Raw genomic sequence first — 12,795 nt, forward strand, 5'->3', positions numbered from 1 at the left:
TGGAACTCCTGACATCAAGTGATGCACCCGCCCCAGCCTCCCAAAGTGCTGGGATTACAGGTGTGAGCCACCACGCCCAGCCTTCCTTACCTTCTTATAACATGCCCATATTGTGGATGGAAGAGAATGGTACAAAGTGGGGCCCTTGGGCACCCCAGGCTGATTTAGACTCTTGAGGGCTTAATAGGCCTGGGGCTGCTAGTCCCTTGAGATTGCTTCCTAGCATCTTTCAGCTTGGGGGACCTTACTGGTGCTGAAGAGGCCATGCCTGTCTGGGAATTCTGAGCATTGCGGCCCAAATTCGCTGTGTGACCTTCGTCGTCCCCTAGTGGTGAAGTGTGGCAACATCGTGTCCGGCAGGAACGGGTTTTGTGGCTTTGTGCCAGATTTTGTTGACTTTTGCAGCAGGTGCTGGGTAGGAATTCCCTCCTTATATTTTTTGCATTGTGGCTTGCTTTTTAGTTGCTGTTATTTGCTTGGGTGCAGTTCTCGTATTTGCTTTTACACCATTATATTTATTGAATGGGGCTTCATTCAATAAATGCACATCCTGTGTGTTTTCTTACTATATACATGTTGAACATCCCTGATCTGAAAATCTGAAGTCTGAAATGCTCCAACATTTGAAACGTTTTGAGCACCAACATGGCGCCACGCATGGAATACTCCACAATTCACCAGGTGTGATGGGTCACAGTCAAAACTTTGTATTGTGCACAGAATGATTAAAAATAATATATACCAGCCTGGGCAACATGGTGAAACCCCGTGTCTACAAAAAATACAAGAATTAGCTAGGTGTGGTGGCACACACATGTAGCCACAGTTACTTGTGGGGGCTGAGGCAGGAGGATTGCTTGAGCCCAGGGGGTCAAGGCTGCAGTGAGCCATGATTGTACCATTGTACTCCATTCTGGGCGACAAAGATAGACTGTCTCAAAAAAAAAAAAAAAAGATCTCACAGAGGCATTTGCAGCGCGTTCCATCTGGCTCCACATCCTTCTCCTTACCTTGCCCCAATCTCTAGCCCTGAGACCACGGGCAGAGTTCCTCCTTCACTTTGGCTTTGTTTTTTCGTTTTCTGAGATAGAGTTTCACTCTGTTGCCCAGGCTGGAGTGCAGTGGCGTGATCTTGGCTCACTGCAACCTCCGCCTCCCAGGATCAAGCGATTTTCCTGCCTCAGGCTCCTCAGTAGCTGGGATTACAGGCATGCGCCACCATGGGTGGCTAATTTTGTATTTTTAGTAGAGACGGGGTTTCTCCATGTTGGCCAGGCTGGTCTCGAACTCCCGACCTCAGGTAATCTGCCCGCCTTGGCCTCCCAAAGTGGTGGAAGTACAGGCGTGAGCCACCGCGCCCGGGCAATTGGCTTTGTTTTTTCATCAGTTAAGGGTGATGACCAGGGTTCCTTCTGAATTGCAGATAAACCTCCATCAGTTTTTGTGTCCTTTCTCCATCCATGCTTGTCCTTATTGAGGTTTATTCATCAGGTAGGACCCTGTTAATTTCAGGTACTGTCTTATATAAGCTTCACTCTTTCTCTCTTCCCAGTAAGGGTGGCTCCATCTTTTCCTTGTCCTCCTCACTTGCATATGACACACTGCATTCAGGACACAAGGTCATCACTATGTCCCCAGACACCACCTCTAAGCCCCACCCCACCCTAGGAATCCACTCTTGAGGGTTTTGAATGGGTCCTTGGCTATGTATGAAGAGTCCCTTGGGCAATTCTGCAGTGGTTAAGTCTGCATGTTTTAAAATTACACTGAAGTTCTTGGGCGATATTCTCATCCCTTGTCTTTTCTCCCTCACATTGCTTTTGATATGTAGCCTTGTTGATATGTGGACATTGAATCCTGCATGGTATCCACAGTAGGCATTCATCACGTTTCACTTGCTGATTTTCCTCTTGATAGATACGTAGGTTCCCTTCAATTCCCTGCTACCGTCAGTGCTGCCTCAGTGAACATGTTCTTGCCCCTTCTGGGCCTATGGACAATTCTCGTATTCGTTTCCAAGTGTGGAGTTGCTGCATCAGAAGGGATTTGCTTGCTCATAGGTGCTGCGTGGTTGCTCTCCTGCACTGGTGCGCCAGTGTGTCCTCCCATCACCCATGCCTTAGACTTCTCCGCATCTTTTCCAATGGTATTATCCCTATCTCTAAATTTTGTCAAGCTGATGGGCATAAAATGGCTTCTTATCTTTAATTTGCTTTTCTTTCTGACTGCAGTTGTCCCTTCATACTGCAGGTTCTGCATCCATGGATTCAACCAACTTCTGATAGAAAATATCATGAGGCAGGAGGATCACTTGAGCCCAGGAATTTGAGACCAGCCTGGGCAACATAGGGAGACTGCTTCTACAGAAAAAAAAAAAAAAAGAAAATGAGCGGCGTGGTGGCTCACGCCTGTAATTCCAGCACTTTGGGAGACTGAGGCAGGCAGATCACCTGAGGTTGGGAGTTTGAGACCAGTCTGATCAACATGGTGAAACCCCGTCTCTACTAAAAATACAAAATTAGCAAGGCATGGTGGCGCATGCCTGTAATCCCAGCTACTCGGGAGGCTGAGGCAGGAGAATCGCTTGAATCTAGGAGGCGGAGGTCGCGGTGAGCTGAGTTCGCGCCATTGCACTCCAGCCTGGGCAACAAGGGCGAAACTCCATCTCAAAAAAAGAAAAAACCACTAAAAATAACAATACCACCAAAAAACAATACAGTAAGACTGGGCACAGTGGCTCACGCCTGTAATCTCAGCACTTTGGGAGGCCGAGGTGGGTGGATCACCTGAGGTCAGGAGTTCGAGACCAGCCTGGCCAACATGGTGAAACCCAGACTCTACTAAAAATATAAAAGTTAGCTGGACATGGTGGTGTGTGCCTGTAATCCCAGCTAGTCTGGAGGCTGAGGCAGGAGAATCCCTTGAACCCAGGAGGTGGAGATTGCAGTGAACCAAGATCGCCCCACTGCACTCCAGCCTAGGTGACAGAGTGAGACTTCATCTCAAAAAAGAACAACAACAACAAAATACTTTCATAGACTCTGGTGTTTTCCCCCACCTGTCTATCTTTCCTTTTTTGTTTATTTATTTATTTATTTATATATTTTAAGAGACAGAGTCTCCCTCTGTCACCCAGGCTGGTGTGCAGTGGCACGATCATAGCTCAGTGGAGCCTTGAACTTCTGGTTTTCAGCGATCCTCCCACCCCAGCCTCTTTTCCTTTTTTGAAATGGAGTCTCACTCTGTTGCCCAGGCTGGAGTGCAGTGGTGTGATCTCAGCTCACTGCAACCTCCACCTCCTGGGTTCAAGTGATTCTCCTGCCTCAGCCTCCTGAGTAGCTGGGACTACAGGTGTGCACCACCACACCTGGCTAATTTTTGCATGTTTAGTGGAGATGAGGTTTCACCATGTTGGCCAGGCTACTCTTGAACTCCTGACCTCATGTGATCCACCTGCCTCGGCCTCCCAAAATGCTGGGATTACAGGCGTGAGCCACTATGGCTGGCCTGATTCTCTGTTTTGTGTTTGGCTCTTGACCAAGCTGTTTCTCATAGCTGGCAACAATGGTTTTATGATCTCTTTGTTTATCAGGATGGTGGCGGTCTGTTTTTTATCTAGAGAGAGATGACAGGAAACCTGATTTGTTAGATTTTTTTTGGTCATTATTTTGTATGCTTGTGATCTCATGTCACTTAAGGAAACATTGAAAGGAGAAAGCCCATTGAGATGTGGATCAGTGAGTTTTTGTGTTTTTTTGGTTTAACTTGATATATGAATGAGATTGTAGAACTGAAGCTTCAAATCTCTGTGTTTATAAGAGTTTGAAATAGTCTTCTACCACCATAGTATATCAAATTATAATGTCTCTTAAATTTTAAGATCTCGGCCAGTCGCTGGGGCTCACACCTGTAATCCTAGCACTTTGGGAGGCCGAGGTGGGTGGATCACCTGAGGCCAGGAGTTCAAGGCCAGACTGACCAACATGGTGAAACCCCAACTCTACTAAAAATACAAAATTAGCTGAGCATGGTGGTGCGTGCCTGTAATCCTAGCTACTTAGGAGGCTGAGGCAGGAGAATCACTTGAACTTGGGAGGCGGGGAGGTTGCAGTGAGCTGAGATCATGCCACTGCACTCCATTCTGGGTGACAGAGTGAAACTCCGTCTCAAAAAAAAAAAAAAATTTAAGATTCATTTTGATTCTTTTATAGGGTCTAATGAGGCTGCCAGAAAGATAAGGAAACACAAAAATTTTCAGAAAATAAATGGAATTTCTAATGTTTTAAAAGTTCTAGCCTTTGGAGGAATAAAAAAGGAACCTGTCAGGTGTGGTGGTATGCGCTTGTAGTCTTAGCTACTCAGGAGGATCACTTGAGGCCAAGAGTTTGAGGCCAGCCCGGGCAACAAAGTGAGACCCCATCTCTAACAAAAATTTAAAAATTGGCTAGGTGTGGTGGCACATGCCTATAATCCCAGCACTTTGGGAGGCCAAGGCAGGTAGATCACCTTATGTCAGGAGTTTGAGACCAGCCTGGCCAACATAGTGAAACCCCGTCTCTACTAAAAATACAAAAAATTATGCAGGTGTGGTGGTGGGTGTCTGTAATCCCAGCTACTTGGGAGGCTGAGGCAGGATAATTGCTTGAACCTGGGAGGTGGAGCTTGCCGTGAGCTGAGATCATGCCATTGCACTCCATCATGGGCAACAAGAGTGAAACTCTGTCTCAAAAAAGAAAAAACACAAACATTTAAAAATTAAGGCCAGGCGTGGTGGTTCACACTTGTAATCTCACCGCTTTGGGAGGCCAAGGTGGGAGGATTGCTTGAGCCCAGGAGTTTGACACCAGCCTGGGCAACATAGCAAGACCCCGTCTCTAAAAAAAAAAAAAAAAAAATTAGTCAGGTGTGGTGGCACAGGTCTATAGTACCAGCTGCTCAGGAGGCTCAGGTGGGAGAATTGCTTGAGCCCAGGAGTTCTAGGCTGTAGGAACTATGATCACACCACTGCACTCCAGCCTGAGCAAGAGAGACCCAGTCTCAAAAAGCTAGACAAATACTAGGAAGAAATAGAAAAATTTATAGTTTTACAATGATGTTGAGCACTTAAAAAAGTATTTGGTGAGTATTTAAAATGTTCTTATTAAGTGTACGTATTTTGGCCGGGCGCGGTGGCCCACCCCTGTAATCCCAGCACTTTGGGAGGCTGAGGCAGGCGGATCACAAGGTCAAGAGATCGAGACCATCCTGGCGAACATGGTGAAATCCCGTCTCTACTAAAAATACAAAAATTAGCTGGGCGTGGTGGTGTGTACCTGTAGTCTCAGCAACTCAGGAGGCTGAGGCAGGAGGATCGCTTGAACCTGGGAGGCAGAGGTTGCAGTGAGCCAAGATTGCGCCACTGCACTCCAGCCTGGGAGAAAGAGCGAGACTCTGTTTCAAAAAAAAAAAAAAGAAGTGTATGCATTTCTTCTGAGATTCCTTTTCACGTTACCATTTTTTTCCGACTGCGTTGTGTTTTTCTGATTGAATTATTGAAGCTTTATACAGATTAGTGTTAACTCTTGTTTAGTTAAATATGCTGCAGATATTTCCTCCCAGTATGCATTTGGCTTTTCACTTTGCTTATGGTTTCTTTAGCCCTATAAAAATAATTTTGACTTCATGCATTTAAATCTGCCAGTCTTTTCCTTTGTGGCTTCTGTGTTTTGTGCTAGACTTGCAAAGTTCTGGGGGTCCTTTACTGCTGGCCTGCGGGTGCTGCAGGCCCTGCCCTGCCCTGCCCAGAGTGCTTTCCTCTTCCCTTCCTGTGGGTCACAGTAGCCCCCAGGCCAGTTCTGAAGCCAGTGAGGCTGGACTGGTCCTGACCTCTTCCCGCCTGTATGCGAAGCTCTTCCGTCTCAGGGTGGAGGTGGGGTGGGCTGTGACAGAATTGCACATTGGGGCTTGACATCTAGATGACACGTCCTTGCCTCCTTCCAGAAATGCCTTTGGTGCTGCAGTGGCTCTGCTGAGAGGACCTTATGACCCTGGTGTCGGGCATGTGTGGTCTGTACCCTGGGACACCCTGAGACCCCCCTCCCACACCCTTGGGTCTGGCAGCATCGAATAGGTGGCTAGGCTGAGGGTCGCCCAGGGCCGTGTGTGTAGCTGGAGGACTGCAGCCTGTGGCCAGGGGTGAGAACGTGGTTGGGACCGAGTTTGGGATACTATTTGGGCCTGGTTTGGAGCTTGTTCGGGTCTCGCCCCTTCTAGAGTTGATACCGGGGGCTTTTGGGGCTCCGTTTGGAGCCAGGATGAGGAGTTTTAGCCGGGCTCTGAGGAGGGCCTGGCGTTGAGGCCTGCAGGAGGTTAGGGCCTCCTGGTCAGGCACAGGGTCCCCTGGTGCTCGGGTCGCCCTTTGCTGAGTGCTTCAGCTGCCTGCACTGGGTGACTTCTGGAGAAGGCCTCAGGACCAAGCTGGGTCCACTCACCCGGGTCAGGTGGGGTGGGTCCGGCCTTCACTCTGCCCCAGGCCCGTTGGGTGACCCAGGCAGTCCCTGCCCCTCTGGATTCTCTGCTCAGTCATTCAGTGCTCTTTCTGCCCCTCTTAGGCCCCAGGCACTGCCATCAGTGTCCCCATCATCCACCAGTAGCAGGGGTCCCGGCCGTGCCCACCCTACGTACACAGGGGCATGGAAAGCTGTGGCCGCCGCGCTGCTGGTCCTGGGGCTGAACTCGCCCTCCGGCTCCCTGGGGCTGGGAAACCCCTCGTTCCCACCTCCAACCTTGAGCTGCTGGGATGCCTGCCTCATTGCTGTTCCTGGAGGCTCCATGTTCTTCTGGAACCGGAGCTCTAGTCCTGAGGGCTGTGTGGCCTGACCTCTGCCCCGCAAGAGGCCTGGAACCCTCAACAGGATTAGCTGTGGTGATTCCCGTGGTCCTCCCTTTCCCACAAGCCCCGAGAAGGCCAACAGGCCCATTCCCTCCATCCCCTGCCCCTGCTGGTCTCAGCTGAACATAGAGCCCACTTACTAGGGACTCTGGTCCCTAGGGGCTTCAGGGCCCATATGGCTGGAGGACACCCAGTCCTTCCCTGGGCCAGGGTGGGAGGAGCAGGGCAGTAACTGGGGATGGCAGGAGAAGGTGGGAGAGGATTTCAGGTCCGGGGTCCCCTTATTTCACCCCAACCACAGACACACAGACCAGAAGCAGTGCTCAGCCCTCTATTGGAGATTCTGCCTCCTCTGGGACAGATGTCCATGCTGCCCGCAACTCCTGAGCACACTCTCGTGGCAGGTGGCGCGCTCTGGGTGGGTGTGTGGCAGTGGCTGGTCAGGGTGTAGAGGAGGGGACTGAGAGGAGACCTTGGTGAGCTTGCATTTGTGTGGGGATGCACATGAAGGGGTGTAGGATCCCAGGACCCAGGGCCTCTTTCTCCTTGGGGGCACACAGAGCCCTTTCCTCCTCGGGGAGCAGGCCGGGAATGGTCTTCCCTCGGTGCCTCTAGGTCTTGCCCTCCAGCCCATGTCCCCAGAAGGTGGTCTTTCCTTGGAGGTGTCAGAGACTCCAGCCCAGGGCTCTGGGGTCACCATGGGAATACCTGCCTCAGCTCGGCATACCGTTTTCCTGGCCTGTTTCTTCCACTGGGAGCTGGGACCCTAATCCCTCAAAGGGGGGATCCCTGAGCGAAGGTCATGGGCAGGGAGCTGGTATGGACGAGTGTGTGTGGGGAGGGGTGACTGGCAGGGGCTGGAGTGTTGGGGGGCTGGGGTGGCCTAGTCGTCTTTATCCTTGGCGCCATGTTTGAGGATGCGGGTGAACTCCACGTAGTTGAAGTTTCCTTTCTTATCAATGGGCGCCTCCCGGTACATCTCATCCACTTCCTCGTCCGTGAAGCGGTCACCCATGGTGGTGAGCAGCTCCCGGAGGTGGTCCTCATGGATGAAACCTGGGGGCAGGGGCAGGGTGGGTGAGAGCAGGAACTCGGGCTGAGACACACACAGCAGCCCCATCCCTCATCCCTCCGGCAGCTCTTGCAGACCTAGAGGGGCTGGGAAGATACCATCTTAGTCTCTGGTCAGTCTGAGGAATGAGGACGAGGCAGGAGGGGTGTGGGGATGCACGTGAAGGGGTGTCGGATCCCACGTGAAGGGGTGCCCGGGTCCTGTGGGGAGGAGTTGTGCAGTGGGACTGCCTCCAAGGTGTCACTTGGGGAACTTGAGGCTGTGAACACAGGGGGCCCTGGGTATGCCCTGTTTTAAGCATGAACTCTGGAGTTCCGCTGCCTGAGTTGAAATGCTGATTCGCATTCTCCCTAGCTGTGTGCCTTTAGTCAAGGCCCTTAGCTTCCGTGTGCCTGTTGAATCTAGAAAACTGGGATGAACATGTTGCCATTCTGGTGAGGGACTGTGAAGGGAGTCAGGCCCGTGCGGGCCCAAGCAATGTTACTATGGCCATCATTACCCTGACATGTCCCTGGGAAAAATGAGCTGAGGGACAAAACGTCCGTTAGGAGATCTGAGGATGGGAGCCAGTTTCTATACCTTCTTGGCAAGAAAGGCATGAAATGGATTGATTTCCGGAAAGGTCTAAAGCAGATGGAGAATGTGCATTGGGCCAGCGGGGGAGATCAAGAAGGCAGGAGCCTTGGGGCATGGGCTGTTCTGGCCTAGCCTTTGCGGGTACAATAAGGAGGTGGCCTGGCTTTTATAGTTGTGGTAACAGAACGTGGGAGATGGGTGATGTCTGTTCTGGCCCTTAGGGGCAGAGGCACTGAATGCCTGGGGCGGCCCTGGCCCCACTTGCATGCAGGGTGGTGGTAGGGGCGCCACAGACCTGAGGCTTCCTCGTCGAAGCAGGCAAAAGCGTTGCGAATCACATCCTCGGGGTCCGTGCCGTTCAGCTTCTCCCCAAACATGGTGAGGAACATGGTGAAGTTGATGGGCCCCGGGGCCTCGCTCATCATGCCCTCCAGGTATTCGTCTGTGGGGTTCTTCCCTGTGGTAGGTGGGGTGTTCCAGCCTGTGGTCCTGGGCCCTCTGTCCCCAGCTGGGGCAACTTCCACCCCCGTCTCCCACCCCTGCCCTTCACGGTTCTGTGTGAGACGGGAGGTAGTGGGTTTTGTGAACTGGAAAGCATGGCGTTAGGGCAGCCACAGCAGTGGGCGCCTGGAGTCCCTGGCTGCTTCCACCAGTTTCCTCCTGTGGCCTGGATGTCAGCAGTCGGCAGTGCTCACTAAAGTATAATAAAAACAACCCTCTGCAGACTGCTTACTGTGGTTGGTGGCCCACGTGCCTTATTGCATTTAACTTTCACCACCCTGTGAAATCAGCATTCTTACCCACTTCACAGGTACGGAAGCTGAGGCACAGAGAGACCAGGCAACTTGTCCAGGGTCAGACAGCAAGTAAGGAGGAGACTTGAGTAGACCTGGCATTTGAACCCAGGCAGCCTAACTCCTAAGTACAGACATAGTGCTTTGCTGTCAGACAGGCCTGGGTTTGGATCTCAGCTGTGCACCTTGGTTTCCCCCATCTCTTAGGGGAATTGTGAAGACAATAAGACAGTAGTTGCAAAAGGCTCATAACAATGACTGGCACAGGCCTATGGACTCTGGAATCAACTGCTGGGTTTCTATTGCAGCCCCACTACTTGGTAGCTGTGTGACCTTGGGTAAATTACTTAACCTCTCTGAGCCTCAGTTTCCTTGTTTGTAAAGAAGGAATGATAATTGCATCTGTTCAACAGGATTGCTTTGAGATTTAAGATAATACCTGCAGGGCTTATTATGATGATGATGATTATATTTGCTGCTCTTGTTTTTAACTTGAAGATGAGGGTGTGGCTCATCTGCAGACCCACTGATACAAGCTACAGACACAATGCATGTTTTTTTGGGTAGACACCCAGGGCTGTCATGAAGTCTCAGGAGTTCAGGGGCCTGGATGCAGGGTGTGGCCTTGGAAATAGGAAGTTTTCATGTCCCTGAGTCTCACACACCCCGCTGTGTCCCCCTGGTATGGCCAGGGCAGCTGAGGCCCAAGAGGAGCTGTGACACCAGGACTCCTGTGGGGTACTTAAGCCCAGCCCCTTCTCTCACCAGGCTTCAGTCCTTCCATGAAGCTGGGAAGGCCCCAGATAAGAACCCTGGAGTTGGCGAGGCATGGTGGCTCACGCCTGTAGTCTCAGTAGTTAGGGAGGCTGAGACGGGTGAGCCCAGGAGTTTGAGACCAGCCTGGCCAACATGGCGAAACCCTGTCTCTACTAAAAATACAAAAATTAGCTGGGCGTGGTGGCAGGCGCCTGTAAAACCCAGCTACTGGGGAGGCTGAGGCAGGAGAATCTCTTGAACCCGTGAGGCGGAGGTTGCAGTGAGCCGAGATGGTGCCATTGCACTCCAGCCTGGACAACAGAGTGAGACTTCGTCTCAGGAAAAAAAAAAAAAAAAAAAAAGAACCCTGGGGTTTACTTCCTGCCAGGTGACCTCCTGGGAGAGGGAGTCTTCAAGCGAGCCTGGCCTGAAGCTGGGAGAGGTTTGGTCCTCAGGGCGAGGGGCAGTGTGCTGTCAGTTCTCCCACTCAGGGTTGCCTGGTTCTCCTGCTCAATACCTCGTGGGTAAACATCAGGGCCATGGCCTTATTTCACAGGAAGAGGAATGTGCACAGGGCTGTACCAGGGACTGACTCTCTGGCCCCAAAGCTCGAGGCTTGACTGTCACGGGGCTGTGTCCTCTGGTCCTGGACTCTCCCTCCCCCAGGCAGTGTCTGGTCAGGATGCTGTCACCCAGCATGAGGGGTGCGCGAGAACTGGGCTGAGAGTGGCTGGCTGTGGCCAGCACTTTGGGAGGGATGTTGGGGCAGGCCTGTGGGTTGGGGCATGGTCTCTGGAGGCCTTGCCTCTGGGCCTGTATTTCCCCATCTGCAGTAGAGAATTGAACTTGATTTTTGTACCCTTAGTTCTAAGGTCCTGATCTTGAGGAAGTCACTGGGACCAGCGAGGCTATGAGAGCCTGGAATGGGTGACCTCTGAAGGAGGGGAGCTGGTCTGGCCTCCCCTCTAGGCCTCAGTTTCCCCATCTGTGCAGTGGACAGCCTGCCGTTCGCTCTTTCATCTAGATGCTGACCCCTTTCTTTCTTTTTTTTTTTTTTTTTTGAGACGGAGTCTTGCTCTGTCGCCCAGGCTGGAGTGCAGTGGCGCGATCTTGGCTCACTGCAAGCTCCGCCTCCCGGGTTCACGCCATTCTCCTGCCTCAGCCTCCTGAGTAGCTGGCACCCATCACCACGCCTGGCTAATTTTTGTATTTTCAGTAGAGACGGGGTTTCACCATGTTAGCCAGGATGATCTCGATCTTCTGACCTCGTGATCTGCCTGCCTCGGCCTCCCAAAGTGCTGGCATTACAGGTGTGAGCCACCGCGCCTGGCCAGCTGACCCCTTTCTTTCAATGAAATGATACCTGGCAGCCCAGTGCACAAATCTGCCTAAGACAGGCCCACTGTGGGGTCAGCCTCTCTACGTTCAGACACAGTGGTGGACCTGCTTTGTGCTTCAGTTTCCCTGTTGAACGGACTAAGTAATGGCAACTATTCTCTAAGGTGGACACCACGCGTCTCACTACACAGGAGGGGCCCTGTAAATGACTGGCAGAGCCTGCCTGGCCCCATCCATCTCACCCCGTCCCTGTCCCAGCTCACCCAGCGAGGCCAGCATGTCGTGCAGGTCCTCCTTGTCAATGAAGCCATCACGGTTCTGGTCAATCATGTTGAAAGCCTCCTTAAACTCCTGGATCTGGGACTGGTCAAACATTGCGAAGACATTGGATGTGGCCCGCTGTGGCCGCTTCTTGGTGGTCTTGGCTTTGGCCCGCTTGCTGGACATCTTGGCTTCTGGTGGGTGGGGCTTCCCTGCAGGAAGGGGTGGGGGTCGGGTGGCCCTGTGACTCTGGGCCAGGGAAACTTCCTGCCTCCTCCAGACCGGCTTTTAGCACTTGGGCCTGGCATTCAAGGCTACCCACGGATTTGGGGCTCCCACCAGCCAGTTCTTCACAAAAGCAGACAAGTGTGGGCTGTGCGATTCTGAACAACTTCCTCTGCCTCTCTGAGCCTGAGAGTCTTCATCTGGGACTTGGGACATGAGGAGTGCCCAGCAGTAGGAATTAACTGACCCAGTGCCGGAGAGTTTCTGGAACAGTGCCGGGCATGGAGTCAGCTATTTTGGCTGTGACTGTTTGGGTAAAACACTTAGGATTGGGCTTGGTGCCAACCGTTACCATGCTTTTTATCTCCTTTAATCCTTAATAGCATTTACACTGTCCGTCTCTCTTTCTATGTGACAAGGTGGGTCCACTCGTGGGAGTCAGTGAGGGCTCTCCTGGGCTGCCATCCAGGCTCCCTGGGCCAGCAGGAAGGAGCTGGATCAGCAGTCCTGCATTCCTGCCGTTCCTTACCCTCCCACTCCATCCCTCCACTGCCCGCCTGACGTTCTAGGAGACTCTGGGCAGTCAAACCCCTGCCTGCCCACCTCAGGGAGCTCGACCAGCCCCCCAGTGGGGAGTGGTCTAGCCTGATCCTGGGTCCCACTGCTTGTTCTCACTCCCCAGTGCTTATCAGGGAGTGAGGCTTGCTTGGGCTGAGAACCCCAGCTTCTTCACTCTTGCTTAGACCTGGCTTCTAAGCCTCCAGCCGGCCTCTTCTGTCCCGTACAGACGCCGACCTACACCTGTCACTCTGAAGCCCTCGAAGGTTCCTGCCGTCCCTCAGAGCAAGTCTGGGTCCCTCATCCTGGCATTCAAGGCCCTGTGTGAGTCCCGCTTGTGACCC

General features: G+C 52.3%; 1 protein-coding gene across 2 annotated transcripts in view; it reads right to left on the reverse strand.

The window, feature by feature from the left end:
• Positions 1 to 7,188: 7,188 nt before the first annotated feature.
• The window catches only part of MYL9 (myosin light chain 9), a 345,283-nt gene continuing 339,676 nt past the window's right edge, over positions 7,189 to 12,795 (reverse strand). For both annotated transcript variants that reach the window (XM_050807337.1, XM_050807338.1), the window contains exons 3-5: positions 11,671 to 11,880; positions 8,815 to 8,976; positions 7,189 to 7,927 (exon numbers count right to left, since the gene is read on the reverse strand). In XM_050807337.1, coding sequence (XP_050663294.1) covers positions 7,755 to 7,927; positions 8,815 to 8,976; positions 11,671 to 11,854 — 519 coding nt within the window. In that variant the 5' untranslated portion in view covers positions 11,855 to 11,880 and the 3' untranslated portion in view covers positions 7,189 to 7,754. The remainder of the gene's footprint in view (positions 7,928 to 8,814; positions 8,977 to 11,670; positions 11,881 to 12,795) is intronic.

Source organism: Macaca thibetana, chromosome 10 (genome assembly GCF_024542745.1).
Source record: "Macaca thibetana thibetana isolate TM-01 chromosome 10, ASM2454274v1, whole genome shotgun sequence".
NCBI lineage: Eukaryota > Metazoa > Chordata > Mammalia > Primates > Cercopithecidae > Macaca > Macaca thibetana.